The sequence below is a fragment of the Microcaecilia unicolor genome, chromosome 3 (genome assembly GCF_901765095.1).
Source record: "Microcaecilia unicolor chromosome 3, aMicUni1.1, whole genome shotgun sequence".
In the NCBI taxonomy this organism is placed as follows: Eukaryota; Metazoa; Chordata; class Amphibia; order Gymnophiona; family Siphonopidae; genus Microcaecilia; species Microcaecilia unicolor.
Genome location: NC_044033.1, coordinates 48,555,362 through 48,571,314, shown reverse-complemented (window position 1 = coordinate 48,571,314; position 15,953 = coordinate 48,555,362). Strand labels below are relative to the sequence as shown.

Sequence of the window (15,953 nt, the reverse complement as noted above, 5' to 3'; positions counted from 1 at the left end):
CTTCTTTCTTTGGAACCCCTTTTATGCATTTTTCGGGCAGCAGAGGAGGGGAAAATGGTATTAGTGCAGGAACATACCTTAAAAGCATTAGTATATGTGGGTGATTTGATGTTAATTTTGGATGAACCAAAGCATGCTCTTCCAACTTTGCTTCATATTCTTGCTCAATATGGGGAACTGGTGGTATTGAAGTTTAATCTGAATAAGTCTCTGGCGCTTCCGCTTTCCTCATAGATTCATGCCAAGTGTGTTGGGACTTTTCCATTGAAGAGGGCTGAAGAGCAGATATGGTATTTTGGAATTAACATTCTATCTGATCTATCCAAACTATATGATTGCAATATGCACCCTTTATTGTCTGAAACGAAATGATTATTGCAACTCTGGATCGCCTACTCTCTTTCTTTACTAGGCCACATTAATTTGTTAAACATGATGCTTGCTCCCCGATGGCTGTATGTTTTCAGATGTTGCCCCTCTATTTAAAGGGACATGAGGAGCGCCTCCTACATAGGCAGTTACAGCACTTTCTTTGGTGAGGCAGGCACCCCAGACTTTCTCTCTCAGTGCCTCGAGCTCATGTTGGCTTGGAGCTTCTGAATATTAGATATTTGATTGTAACCTGCTCCGTGAGACATATTAATGATTGGTACACGGGGACTAGTTCATATTCTGTAACTTCTTTAGAAACCTCTTTCTCTCCTACAGTGCACATCAGTTGGCTGCTACATACTATGCCCAGAAGATCTGTTCCTGTGCTGCGGCATAATCCTATTCTACTTTCAGCTCAGGCTGCTTGGAGACAGCTCTGTAAATGTCACTGTTTCTCTGCGGCCATTTTTTCTAACCCTGACTTTCCTCCTGGCTCTGATTCTCCTGTATTTATGCAGTGGCGTTCTTTGAGAATACAGTACTTAACCCAGCTCTTGACTGAAGAAGGAAAACTTGAAATCTTTTGGGAATCTTCAAACAGAATTCCAACTACCATCTACTGACTTTTTTGCTTATGCTCAACTCACGCATTATGTTTCTGGTTAGGGATGGGTCAATTTTAGCAAAGATGTTCAGGACACTATCAGTACTGCTCTTACCTTGAGATCTCAGAACCGAGTGCCATTGCAATATCACCATCTCTATCTCCAGGATACTATAGAGGATTTGGATTACAATAAACTGGCTTCTCTATGGTCCACAGGTTTGGCTACATCAGTAACTCCTGACCAGGTAAAAAACTATGTGTTGAATGTTCAGCGTCTTTCTTCAAATGCCAATTTTTGGGAATTACAATATAAATTTGCTCTCAGTCTTTACATTTCTCCTTCCCGAGCCTCTTTTGGTGCTTCAGGGTCATGTCCCAAATATCAGGATCCGGAAACATTGAGTCGCATGTTTAGGACCTGTCCTCTGATTGCTCAAGCGGAGTCAGCAGACAACAAAGGACTTCTGCTGTCGAGATTTTGGGTCCCCCGCCAGCAAAACTACGTAACGCAACGGTGGGTGGGATGGGGGGGGCATCACGGTGGGTGGGATGGCGGCGGGGACATCGCGCGGAGGCAGTGACAGCAAAAAACGAACAAACCTCCAAAGCTTGTCTAACTAAATATTCCAGAGATCTCAAGTCTCTTGGTATGGATAAATGAACCAGTGCTTGCCAGGACATTCTTTCTGCAACTTTTTCCTACCCCATTTGAAGACTGTACCTCCTGGTCTAGTGCCCTGAAAAATGCAGTCGATCAAATTGCTACCTTATGTCCCTTCACCTTAAACTTCATATCTGTCATCTTGGAGAACTGCATCTTCTAAAAAGGGAAACCCACAAAGCAAAATGTGGTCTGGAGGTTCACTAGGTTCCCCTCAGCTAGTGTTATTTGTAGGGAACATCAAAGAGATTATTTGGATAGTTCTAAGAGAGCCCAGATTACTTTTAGCTCAAATTTAATTACATTGTGTGTCAACCACTGAAAAAGTCTCTTTCACCTTGCTACGAACCTTGTCACCGCCCCCCCAGCCCCCCTGACACAGTCACATAGCCAGAGCCTAATGCCCTTACTAGTTTTTCACCCATAAAATCCAAGATCTCTGCTTCAGCCTTCGCTGCCCGTTTTCTTCATCTGGCCGGAGAAGGCCTAGCATTGAATATCCAGATCTAATTTAGCAGGCGACAGTCAGCACTTTAAAAACCACTGACTGCCGCTGGCTGAATATTAACCTATAATTTGCAGTCTACTTAAAATATTAGAATATTCTAAAATCTTATATCCTCTGTTTTTCTGAAAGGTAACAAGTTGTGCCTGGGTCCCTGACAGTTGCCAGCTCTTCACGGGTAGCAAATGTGGTGTCATCACAGCGTATATGAATAGATTCACCAGTAGCACGGTACGTATTTAACAAAATATTAATTGTTTTTTTCTTCTTTTTCGCTTTCAGTTTTATAATCAGTGGCATGTTTTAGATTCCTTTGCTTCTAAGGGAATTCTGAGAAAAAAATGTAAATTGTTTACAGTATTTTAAAATTCTGCATACTTGATTTGTCCAAATAACACAGCCTTTGAGTAATTAGTGTTGCTAATAATTCAAAATGTATTACAAAAAATGGAAAATGCAGATATTTTAATTGAATTGTGTGGAATTACTCTTCATAGTCTTTCTTCTCCCTTGCCCCCCCATAAAGTTTGCACTCTCTACCCCACCTCCCTCTCTGTTCTCCTCTTGCCCCCTCCCCCCATTTTCTCCGCTTTCAGTCTAAACCTTTTACTTCCACTCCTGCTTCTGTCTTCCCATCCCCTCTTACCTTCATTACCTTTCTCAGCCTCTCCTTCCCTTTACTGAGTACCAGTATCTCTTGCTGACCTCCCTCCCCATCTGTCTTCCCTTTCTGTGGCGCTCACTATCCCGCCTCTTTCCCCTTCCTGTACCCCGGTATATCTTCTCTTCCTCCCTTAGCAGGCTATTTGTACATATAAGACAAAATAAAATATTTCTTAAATGCCTCTTTCTACGCGTTGATGTCTCAAAATTGGTTTTCTATGCGAGCTTCAGCAGTGGCAGTAAAATCCATGCTGCTTTCTGCTGTATACCCAGTAATCATTACTTACTGTTTCTGCTGTTCAATTCTTCCAGCTGCACTGTTTGAACTGCCAGGAGCATATTTCAGAGTCCCAGGCAGCTCAAGCAATGCTGCTGTAAGAATCACATAGTTGCAACTGGAAGGAGATTGCTTATGTTTTCTGGACCAAAAGATAGAGATACATCTCAGTTACCGGAAGTATATCGGATTTGTAATGGGGGAATACCACTACCAGTATCACAACATGCTCTGTAGCCTTATATCTGCACCATGTCGGTTCATAAAATAACTTGCCATGGTAACTATACGTCTAGCGGTAAGGGCTCAAATGCTACACACACAGTGCTCATGCAGCGTATGACAATGTGGCCGCGCTACGTTGGCAGATTCTGTTCTAAAATACTGGCTAATCCTAAGACACACTGACCTGCACGTCTTCATTCCTACTTCTACGATCTTATCCTCAGAAATTATTGCTGTATATATTGAGATGCTTTTCTGTCTTTCTTTAAGCAAGAATATCACAAGTCTATGAATGATGTTGATACTCATATGTCATATGAGAAATTTTCAAACATTAGTTAACAACAGGTAAACTTAAAAAATAAAGGGCTCCTTTTACAAAGTGGCGCTATCAATTAGCATGCGAAGAAGCCCATGGGAATTGAATGTCTCATTCAGCTAATCAATAGCACTGTTTCATAAGAAGAGCCTTAAATTTCAGCTTTTATATGAACTTTTATTTTCAATAATAATTATGTGAATATGTCTTGTTACATTTTTTGTGTGTTACAGCCATCTGAGATTGAAGTAGAGTCAGAGATTCACCTGTATGGTCACGTAGCAGAGATAACCAGCTTATTTGTTTGTAAACCATACAGTATAATAATCAGCGTAAGCAAGGATGGAAGCTGTATTATATGGGATTTGAACAGGTATACTGAGCCGAATAAACATTTTCTTCTTTACTTATTGTGAATTACAATGTTTTTTTACACATTGAAATCATTGTCCGTTACAAACATTAACTCAAACAGGCACATAATCTGTGGATGCTTGGGCATTTAAAAGAAAATGATTTCCCATGATTCTCTTATAAACTAGAAAATAGCAAATCATTTAAAATGAAAGGATTTCAGCAGTAATCCTAGAAGGCCAGGCAATGGTCCTTCAGACCCCTAGAGCAACAGACTGGTCTTCTGTGCACATCGTATAGAGATTACCAAGGAAAGCAAATTTAGCAGTAATGTGGTAGCTGTATTTCTGGTGTAGCTCTGTAGAAATAGATTTTTTATTTGGTTTCAAATTCTGGATGTACAGAAGATTGTGACATTAACCAACCCTTATCCTTTAAGCCTGTGAAATGTGAAGGATCAAAGAAAAAAATTCCTCTATTCAAGCATACTTCTTTTTTTTTTTTCAATTCTCTTTATTGTCATCAGTACAATACATGCTTATAAAATGCATGATCTAGTACAAACCACCAACTCTTATAACATCAAAACTTTCGTCACATAAAAACATAACCAGTGTACATAAAGCACAATTGCACTAACATTTTCTTCTATACCTTCCCCTCCCCCCTGCCCTGAACCCCCCCAGGCCTGCCCCCCTCCCCCCCTATATGATCTTCATCGGTTCTAGGAAACCTTACTATCTTAACATATCTTCTAGTTTCTGCCAGAGCACTGCGTACTGCCTGTTATCTAAATTTGGAGATTTCTTATACAATATGTTCTCGTGCTTTGCTATATCTTTAACCTTTGCCACCCAACAGGCATAGGGTACTGGTTCCGCCCTGATCCAACACTGCAGGATAGTTTTTTTTGCTGCCAGGGTAGCCATATATAAGAACCTCCTCTGCGGTTGAGAGAGCCCCTGTTCCAGGAGATCTGCCTGGTCCCCCAGTAACAACGCTGGATAGGACCATTCTACCGTCCCCTGGATTATTGCGTTCAGTACCCCAAATATTTGATTCCAAAGTTCTAATTTAGGGCATTCCAGGAAACTATGCAGGAAGGTGCCTATGCCTGCCTGGCATTTGGGACATATGTCTGATTCCCACAACTTCATTTTCTTCCCCTTTTCACAAGTGATAAATGCCCTATGTAGCAGTTTAAACTGGGTTTCTTGCCAGTCTGCACATTTAACAAATTCGGCTAATGACACAAACAGGAAATCAAACTGAGGCTGCGTATATTCAGTTCCCAGCTCTCTATTCCACGCAGCGACAGCTCCTCCCCTCCCCCCATCTGGTATAGCCATCTTCGTCAGCTTGTACCACATAGATAATTTATTGGCCTTCGGGGGTAAACATATCACTTTTTCATCCAATTTCCCATATGACCATCCCTTCCCATACTTCCTCCACACCTGTAGCCAGTAATGTCTTGCTTGTAGGTATTGTAACATGTGATTGTTTGGAACCCTCCATATTTCCTTCACTTGCGAGAAGGGAGGGAAGCCATCGCTCTCCGTGGGTACCAAGTCTCCCCAAGTCACACACCCTTTTTCTGCCCATCTTTTAAATACAGATGGTCCCATACCTGCCGGGAAGTCTACCAGCCCCACTATTCTCTGAAAGGGCGAGACAAACGGGCTTCTATCCTGTCTGCTCCTCCACCACTTCCATGCCAAGCGGAGCGGTGTAAGAAAGCTATACTGCTTGTTTGCAATGGTACCCAGTCCTGGTGATGTGTGTATTAAATTTATGAACGAATATGGTTTACACCAGTCCTCCCACCATTGGTTTGGAGTAAATTTTGATTGGCCACTGATACCTTCGTAGATTATACGCATCAGGGCTGCCACATTGTAAAGTCGTAACTCAGGTAGGTTAAGGCCTCCCCCCTCCCTGTTACGTATCAACATCTGGTGTCCTATGCGTGCACTTTTATGCCTCCAAATAAAGGATCTTATAATGGATCTAAATAGCCTCTCGTCCTGCCTCTTAATCCATATAGGTATTGCTTGCAATGGATATAATAGCTTTGGTAACAGAACCATCTTAACTAATGCTATCCTGCCATAAAGTGATAGGGGGAGATCTTTCCATCTCTCACAAGTTATCCTGATCTTATCAATTTGTTCCAATATGTTTTTCTTATACATCACTTTAGGGTTAGTACTCAAGAAGATCCCCAAATAGCGCATTGCCTGTGATACTGGTGGTATAGGGAGCCTGCCAAATCCTGGTTTATCTTGGGTTCCTGATAGTGGGAGTAATTCAGATTTTTCACAATTGACCCTTAACCCCGATACGTCCCCGAATTGCTTTACTAAGAGTAGTGCCTGATCTAGGTGAGTGAATGCGTCTTGCAGATACAAAAGGATATCGTCTGCAAATAAGTTGATGCGGATCTCCTTCCCCCCCACCATGAGGCCCCTAATCCTGTCGCTTTGTCGTATTTTAATCGCCAATGGCTCAATTGCCAGCAGGAACAGGATTGGCGATAGTGGGCACCCCTGCCTTGTTCCCCTTTGTAACTCAAAGTCTTCTGTTAGGGTGTTATTTATTATCAGCCTCGCTCTCGGCTTAGTGTATAGAGACTTAACCCATTCAATAAATCTACCACTAATCCCATATTTCTCCATCACCCAAAAGAGATACTGCCACGATATGCTGTCGAAAGCTTTTTCCATATCTAGCCCCGCTATCACCTCGTTCCCTTTTGTTCCTTTATAGGTGTGTATTGCTGCCATTGCCCTAATAAGATTCATTGAGGCATATCGACCTGGGACAAAACCCGCCTGGTCCTCCTGTACCACTCCAGAGAGCGCCAGATTCATTCTTCGCGCTAAAATAGCTGCAAGAAGTTTGACATCCTGATTTAACAGGGATATGGGTCGGTAAGAACCCACCTGGCCAGGATCCTTTCCTGGTTTAGGGATTAAGATAATATGTGCTAGATTTTGATTATTTTTCCCTTCACCTTCACCCCCTGATAAGTCATTATAAAAGTCAACCAGTGGTTTAGTAATATCTGTCATTAAGATCTTATAATATTCCGGCCCATATCCGTCTGGGCCTGGGGCTTTAGTCAGTTTTAATGCTTTAATGCCTTGCCTGACCTCCTGCTCTGTTATAGGGGCGCTTAAGTGTTGTGCCTGCTCTGTGTTCATCTGTGGTACCTGTAAGCCCTCAAAGAAAGCGTCCCTCTTTGGTAGGTCCAAGTCCCTTACTGCGTATAATGACTGGTAGTAGTGAACAAATTGTGTATGTATTTGAGCCTCTTCTTGGTATACTCTGCCTGCGCTATCTTTTATTGATGTAACAATCTGTCTTTTCCTATACGGTCTCACTAGGTTTGCCATAAGTTTCCCTGCCTTATTGCCCCATTGAAATAATTTGAATCTCTGATAGTATATATCCCGTTCTGCTCTGGCATTAAGCAATTGGTCAATACATTTACGGAGCCGACCCAGTTTCTCCCTGTGCTCTTTATCCATGCTTCCCATATGTTGCCTGCGCACTTGCTGGTACTCAGCCGATAAAGTTAATAACTCTGCCTCTGTTTTTTTCTTTTTCCCAGCGGTATACGCCAATATATGGCCTCTCAGAACAGCCTTGGCCGCCTCCCAGTATATCACTGGACTCACTCCCGGAGTATTATTATCCCTTTGATAGTCTTCCCACTTCTCTCTCAAGTATGTTTTAAACGCTTCATCTCTATATAGTGCAGGGGAGAACTTCCATATCCTCTCTGAGGTCCCCTTAGTATATTCTATAGAGTACCCTATAGCTGAGTGATCTGACAGTGTGTTGTCTAGTATTTGTGCTGCTTTTGAGACTGGAAATAGGGCCTGTGATACAAGAAAGTAGTCTAGTCTAGAATACGAGTTATGTGGATTAGAAAAGAATGTAAAGTCTGAATCATAGGGATGCAGAATTCTCCACACATCTATCAACCCCAGTTGGTGTATCAGAAAATTGACTCCCCTATGTTCCCATCCCTTTGTTTTGGGTTTACTTGGTTTACAATCAATAGTGGGGTCTGCAGTAATATTGAGATCTCCTCCCAAGATTCTCTGGTATTCCGGGTACCGCGCCAACTGTGCTACTATATCTGAAAAGAATTTATGGTTATAGGTGTTTGGCCCATATATGTTGCAAAGGCTGAGCTTTCGGCCCCACAGCTCTCCCATCACTATAACGTACCTTCCCTCTTTATCTTGTAATACCTTGTGGATGGCTAAAGGTAGCTGTTTGTGTACCAAAATAGCAACTCCCCTTTGTCTGCTGTTAAAGGATGAGCTAATTACCTCTCCCACCCACCCTCTCTTCAGTTTCACATGCTCTGAATTGGACAAGTGGGTTTCTTGGAGAAAGGCTATGTCCGCTCCTTCCTTCCTAAGCCAGGATAGTATTTTAGTGCGTTTAACTGGGGAGTGAACCCCATCTACATTCAAAGATAGTATCTTCAAGTTAACCATCTCCCATTCTTTTTTCCATAATCTGCATGTCGTCTATTTTAATCTTTTTATGTTCCCGGTTGGCCTCCCAGCTGGACCCACCAGGAACTTTCTGCTCCTGAGTATCGGTTTCCATCATAGAGTTTTCCCATCTTTCCCTTTGCAGGCAATTCTCTTCCCCCCCACCCTTCCCTTCCCCTCTCGAATTCCCCTTGCTGTCCCCTTCCCCCTCATTCACACAGTCCCTAATTCTTCTCCCTCCCCTCCCTCCCCCTTCCCCTTCATATCTCTTCTGATTCCTCCTCTTCTTCATCCTTCTCCTTCCCGTCTTCATACAACAAATACAAACATCATTACTCCTCCCTCGAATACTTTGCCCAGTGATACATCCCCTATCCCCATATTCCATTATCATCTCCCCCTCTTGAAAACAACATTACACAGTCCGTGTACATAACATTCTTTTAGCTTGCTAGAATTATCTCTTAGAATATTGCTCGAGATCTCTGTACTCTGCTTCATTACCACAGTTCCATGTTTACTACATCACCTATTCGCTTAATGTCAGACTTCATAGGATCAGTATCTTTGTTAATAACCTGTTCATGGCATTTTTTGCCTGTTTGGGGGCATGATTTTTCCCGCTGATATCTCAGTTCTGACCCCCGCCATATGGAATCTCTTGACAATAACTGTTACCCCCCCATCTGGGACTTTCCAGTTAGGCTCTCGCTGTACGAGCACAGAGTAAAAACATTATTAAATCAAACCAGTATATCCCATTCGATCTGTCCCTCGAAGAGGTGTCACCTTCCTTAGCTATCCTCCTGCTGATACCACTGTGTTCAATTTTCCCGTGAACACCTTTCCAGCTAGATTCTCTTTGTGTAATCAAAAAATAAATTCAAAGTTAAAGCACGCCATTATATCCCATTCGATCTGTCCCACGGGGAAATTTTACCTTCAAATAGCTATTCTCCTGCTGGTACTTCTCTATTCAAACGTTCCATATACGCCTTGGCTTCTGCTGCTTCTTGGAACATCAGAGCTTTTCCTTCGTGCCACACTTTTAGCTTTGCAGGGTATAAAAGCGAAAATCTGATGCCTTTGCTGTACATCTGAGAACACGTGGGAGCCATTGCTCTCCTTAGCTGCGCCACCGCCAGGGAGTAATCATTAAACAATAAGAGCTTATGTCCCTTGTATTCCAGCTGTGCTTGCCTAGATCTTCCCTGCTTTAGCAGCGTTTCTTTCTCTCGCCAATTTGTATAATGAGCAATTGCTGTTCTGGGTTTATTATCTCCTTCTTTCCTGCTCCCGATTCGATGCGCACGGTCGCACTGCCATGTGCCGATATCTTCTCCTAGGCCCAACTGCGTCGGTAGCCACTCGCTAAAGAATTTATATAGTTCTCCCTCTTTTACTTCTTCGGGAAGCCCTACCACTCGCAGATTGTTGCGTCGGTTTCTATTCTCTTGTTCCTCTACCTGTGCCTTGAGGGCTGCTGCTTCTTTCTGCAGGTTCTCAATCTGGGCCGCCATATCCGTTGTTGTGTCTTCTTGGGTAAGCATTCTCTGTTCCACCTCTGTTAGCCGGCGGGCCTGCGTGTCAAATTTCTCATTAATTTCCTCAACCGCCGAGTGGATTTTGTTCAAACGGTCTTCCAATGCCGCTGCTACAGTTGAGGAAATCTCTTTCGCCCAATCTCCCGCGTTTTTCTCCGGCCCAGGTAGGGAGTCTGAGGGCGTCGCCATCTTGGCCGCCTTTCCTGCGGGAGTGTGCTTTTGTTTTAAGACGCCCTGATTTCTAGTGGGCATACCGCTTGTCCCGTTTCTTCGATTGCAGTCCCCTTTTTGCTGTGCGTTCTCTGACCTTTCGCTCTATTCTGGGGTCTTTCAGGGTATAAGAAATGTTTCATATAGCCGGTTTTTGCAAAGGATTCGAGGGAGCTCTCCCTTCTTGCTGCTGCTCAGGAAGCAGTCATCACGTGACCCCCCTCAAGCATACTTCTAAACTGTGCTTGATGGACCTTCAGTCTTTCCCAGTATGGTGATACTTAAGTTCTTAAGCTCATTTTCAAAAAGAAGCTTCCCGTAGAGTTTCTGCACATTTTTATGCCTGCTGTGAGGTATTTCAGTATGAAATTCTCACACATGGCCAACCTCTTCCAAACTAACCCACCTCTTTTTTTGCCAGAGGTAAAAGTACCATCACTATAAGCAGCTAGATGTGGAGGGGAGCGGTTGGAGGTAGGAGAATATTCAAACTCCCCATTTCCTGAGGTAAAATGCTGTTTTATGCATGGAAATGGCTTTAAAAATCCTCTTCAACCTGCTACAGTTCAATGGGGAAGCTCACCCAGTCAGGCAGGCTTTCAGGGTATCCACAATGAATATGCGTGAGATAGACTTGCATGCACTGCCTCCTTGTATTGTACATCTATCTCGTGAATGTTCATCGTGGATGTCCTGAAAACCTATGCCCCGAGGACTGGGTTGAGAAGCGCTGCTCTAAAATTCATCATTTGCTTATTTCTGTCAGACCTAAATAAGTGGCAGATCAGGAAACAAAACTTGTTCGTGGCTAATAAGATGGCTACATCAATGAAGTTTTCCTAGTTACTAAGGGGCCCTTTTACTAAGCCATGTAGGCGCCTATGCACGCCAATTCAGAAGTACGGGCGGTAATTTCATTTTTTATGTACGTCCATTATGCATACCGGAAAAGATATTTTATTTTCCGATGTGCGGTGCAAACTGGGTGGTAATCGGCATTGTACACAAGCTGACGATTACCACCTGGTTAACACGTGATACCTTATCACTAAGTGAATGGGTGGCGGTAAGGTCTCAGGCCCAAAATGGACACGTGCCAATTTTCATTTCGCCGCCGCAACTCCATTTTCGGCCCAAAATAAAAGGCCTTTTTTTGCAGGCACACTGAAAAATGAACCTGCTCACGTCCAATACATTCGTCTACAACAGCGCAGGCCATTTTTCGGCACACCTTAGTAAAAAGACCCCTAAGAAAATCCCTTGGAAATTAATTTCTGGAGACTGAGAGCTAGATTTACTGAAGTGCCCTACCATGTTACAGGGGCGTAGCCAGCCTTCCGTGGGGGAGGGGTCCAGAGCCCAGGGGGAGGGGGCACATTTTAGCCCTCCCCCGGCGCCGCCCCCCCACCGCCGACATTGCCGCCCCCCCTCCCGCCGCGAACCCGCCGCCGCTGCAGCCTACCTTTACTTTTGCTGGCAGGGGATCCCACTCCCCGCCAGCCGACGTCTTCTTCTCAGTCGCTTCCTGCTCTTCAAGTTGTTTGCTGACGTCCTGCACGACGTCAGACTCAGAGAACAGAACTGTTCTCTGAGTCTGACGTCCTGCACGTACAATTACGTGCAGGACGTCAGCAAACAAATTGAAGAGCAGGAAAGACTGAGAAGACGTCGGCTGGCGGGGAGTGGGATCCCCCACCAGCAAAAGTAAAGGTAGGCGGCGGCGGGGGCGGGTTCGCCGGGAGGGGGGTCCTGGGGTGAATCTGCAGGGGCCCCGGCCCCCTCAGGCCCCACGTAGCTACGCCACTGCCATGTTATGTGCTAGTGCTGTTGACATTCATCATTAGTATATAGGTCCTAGCTGATGTTAATGCACATTAGCATATTTTAATAATGTAATCCTATATTAGATGATATTGTTCTGACATGAAAAGGTTGAAGTGAAGATTTTCAGAGTTATGGTTGCTTTGTGTATTGTTAATTCACTTATAAAAATTATGTGAAATAAATTAAGAGATCAAGGTTAAATGCAGAGCAGTTATCCAGCTGAAAGGAAAAAAAGAGACACTGATAATGGAACAGAAATTATGGTGAGAAGATGAGATGTGCAGAGGGACATATAAATATATGTATAGGAAAGAGCTAGTGAAAAAGATCTTCCATGAGAAAGCAAGTAGAAGTATGAAGAAAGGATAGAAAGATTTGGAGAAGAAATAAGGGAGTGTAGGGAATAGGCCTAAATAAAATTCATTTGTTTCTGTTGGTATTTTATTTTATCTCTGATGAGAATAAGCCAGTTAGAAGTAAAGAAAACAATAAGAATGGAAAGTTGTGTTTGCCGTAGTATCTGTAACTGAATTTCCTGGCCTCCTTCATTTATAGTATAACTAGCCGTTAAGCCCGTAAAAACGGGTGAGATTTCCAGCTACCCTCCTCGCCGCCGCTCCCTCCCCCCTCCGTGCCGGGCCCCCTGTACTGACCTGACAGTGCCTCTCACCTCCGTGTGAAAGCGCTGCAGGCAGCGGCAGATCGCTCTGCTGCTGCCTGCAGCGCTTCCACACGGAGGTGAGAGGCGCTGTCAGGTCAGTGCAGGGGGCCCGATGTGGAGGAGGGAGGGAGCAACGGCGGGGAGGGGGGTGGTTGGTGCGCACGATGTTCGTTTCCAGGCGGCAGCGTCCGACAGTGACTCCGACTCCGTTTCCCTCTCCCTCTCTGTTCCGCCCTCTGACATCATCACATCTTGACGCGAGGGCGAGACAAAGAGGGAAGTCTCTACTGAGCATTTGCAGGTGAGTCGGTCACTTGCCGTTTATATGTTTGATAATCTACTTTTGTGGGTTTTTTGATTGAATTATTTTATACATTAATGCAATAATATGTTACTCTTTTTGTTTGTTTAGTTTAAGACAATTCTATCTAGAATTGTTTTTTTTTTTAATCCAGTGCAGTTGAGGTGGTATCACCTTAGCTTGAATAATGAAGTGCCATGTTCAACTATCTAAGTTGTTTTAAGATAACTCATTTCCTGGAAAGCATGACAATCCAGACAGTATGAGTGAATATTTATTGGTATTTTTACAAGCAGTCTCTTTGAGGGTCTTGTGTCTTATTTTGTTCAGGCTGTGCTATGTGCAGAGTCTTACAGGCCACAAGAACCCTGTGTCAGCTGTTTCTGCCAGTGAAACAACAGGTGATATTGCTACTGTTTGTGATTCAGGTAAGCATACGACCAAATTAAAAGTCTGTTTAGATTCGTAGTCCTCTTTATAGTAGCTTTCTGCATGAAGCTTAAATCTTCTAAGAAGCTGAAGATTTGGTTTTATGCTTAAAACTGGGAAGGGCAATTTTCTAATGTTTTTAAACACCTAAATAGTGTAAACCAGTGGCGTAGCCACAGGTGGGCTTGGGTGGGCCAGGGCCCATCCATTTATGGCTCAGGCCCACCCAACAGTAGCACATGTTTAGTGGTAACTGGTGGGAATCTCAAGGTCCGCCAGCTGAAGATTTTCCCCTGATGGTAACGAAAACGCTACTCTCCATGACACCGGCACCTGCGCATGCTCAGTTTTCAGTGCATGCCTGCTGCCAAGGTAGAAAGAAGCGTTTTTCCACCAGCTGAGATACTTTTTTTTTGGGGGGGGGGAACACTTGGTGCCCACCCAAAATCTGTTGTCTGGCTACGCCCCTGGTGTAAACATGGTTTTTGAAATGGTAATTTTATGGGTGACTTTAACACTTAGTACTGAGGGGTAGATGCATCAAGCAAATGTAAAAAAATCAGAAACGTAAAAACCTTTACCGAATCTCAAATAACGAAGCATGCTCCAAAAACACAGCCCCAAAAAGTTTGGTGCGGTATTGGAAAGAACGATGCACTAATCCCCGTCGGTAATCGGCTCGTAAAGCATGCGCAAAGCAGCTGCTGGCTGCTCTGCGCATGCCAGAAACGTAAGAACAAAAAGAAAACACAAACACGTGGCTCCCTACTTTCCCCTGCATGTCTCCACAAACATTAAAGGATCGGGAGGGGGCAAAGGCGCTCATCAGCAGCGTCCTGTATGGATGGCCTTGCCTTGCCCCCCCCCCCCCCCCCGAAGTCCCCGCTGCTCCGTTTGTGAAATAAAAGCTTTTAAAAATGAAACCTTTGCAGTTGCTGGGCTCCCCCTCCCTTCCTGTGTCTCTCTTCTTTAGTCGGCAATGCTCCGCCTCCTGCCCTCCTCCACCTCCGTGCCCCTCCCCCCCGATTTCGTCCCCGCTGCTTCCCCCCCCCACCGGACCCCCCCTCCACCACAATGGCCGGTGCAGCGCCTCTCACCTATGTTTGAAGGCGCTGCACAGGATGGATCAGCTATTCTTTAGCTCTTCTGTCTCCTCCGATGTCTCCTTTTTCTTCCTGTGTCCGCCCTCCTCTGACGTCAGCTATCTACGTAGATAACTGACGTCAGAGGAGGGCGGACACAGGAAGAAAAAGGAGACATCGGAGGAGACAGAAGAGCTAAAGAATAGCTGATCCATCCTGTGCAGCGCCTTCAAACGTAGGTGAGAGGCGCTGCACCGGCCATTGTGGTGGAGGGGGGGTCCGGTGGGGGGGGGGGCGCAGCGGGGACGAAATCGGGGGGGGGGGGCACGGAGGTGGAGGAGGGCAGGAGGCGGAGCATTGCCGACTAAAGAAGAGAGACACAGGAAGGGAGGGGGAGCCCAGCAACTGCAAAGGTTTCATTTTTAAAAGCTTTTATTTCACAAACGGAGCAGCGGGGACTTCGGGGGGGGGGGGGGGGGGGGCAAGCAAGGCAAGGCAAGGCCAGGCCGTCTATACAGGACGCTGCTGATGAGCACCTTTGCCCCCTCCCGATCCTTTTTTAATTTAGTTTCCTTTTTTATTTTAGGCACAGGGAAGCAGGGAGCCACTTTTCTTTTAAAACACGCCAGCAATTTGGTTTTTCATCGTGCAGGGGGCAGTGGGGAGATGACAGCTCAGGCTTTAACGACAGGTCTGAGCTGACGTTAAATTTCTGGTGGTAAGTGAATCGTTGCTATCGTCGGTATGGTTAGTGCATTCCGAATTGTCTACATTTCAATGGTAGTTTCTCATTTGCATCCCAGTTTCGTTAGCTGCTACTACCGTCGAAAAATAGGCTTTAGTGCATGGAAAGGATAGGAAATTCTTCCTTAAGGGCTCATTTAACGATGAAAAACGTTTAGTGCATCTGGGCCTGAATTTTTACTTGTTCAGTTAGGCTCCTACAAACATGCTTGTGGTAGATGCACTGACAAATAGGCACAGAGAAATCACAGCAGCTACTTTTATGCACTGTCCCTCTTCAAAATGAACCTCTGTGTAGAATTAAGAGGGAAAGAACTTACTTACAGAGTTCCATAGGAACCTATGGAACCTAGGCTTACAAAGTGCTTTGAAAATAACCCTCATAATGTGCCACAAGTTAGGCACCAATTTGGCATGTAAGTTTTGGAATTCACAAGAAATTAAGGGGTCCTTTTACTAAGCCACAGTAAAAGTTACGGTAGTGTGGACGCGCGTTTTTGGTGCGTGCTGGGCTATTTTTTTACCATGGCTGGAGAAAAAAACTTTTTTAAAATGGTGACAGTAAGTGGCCGTGCACTACAGTTAAAAGTAGCACACAGCTATTTACTTCCTGAGTTCTTGCCACCAACCATTGACCTAGCGGTAAGGGCTCAAGCGC

General features: G+C 44.6%; 1 protein-coding gene across 1 annotated transcript in view; it reads left to right on the top strand.

Moving 5' to 3' along the window:
- LYST (lysosomal trafficking regulator) overlaps positions 1–15,953 on the top strand; it is a 347,836-nt gene that overhangs the window by 309,810 nt on the left and 22,073 nt on the right. Inside the window, exons 47-49 of the mRNA XM_030195890.1 lie at positions 2,278–2,376; positions 3,863–4,002; positions 13,371–13,468. Of these exons, the coding sequence (XP_030051750.1) occupies positions 2,278–2,376; positions 3,863–4,002; positions 13,371–13,468 (337 nt within the window). The remainder of the gene's footprint in view (positions 1–2,277; positions 2,377–3,862; positions 4,003–13,370; positions 13,469–15,953) is intronic.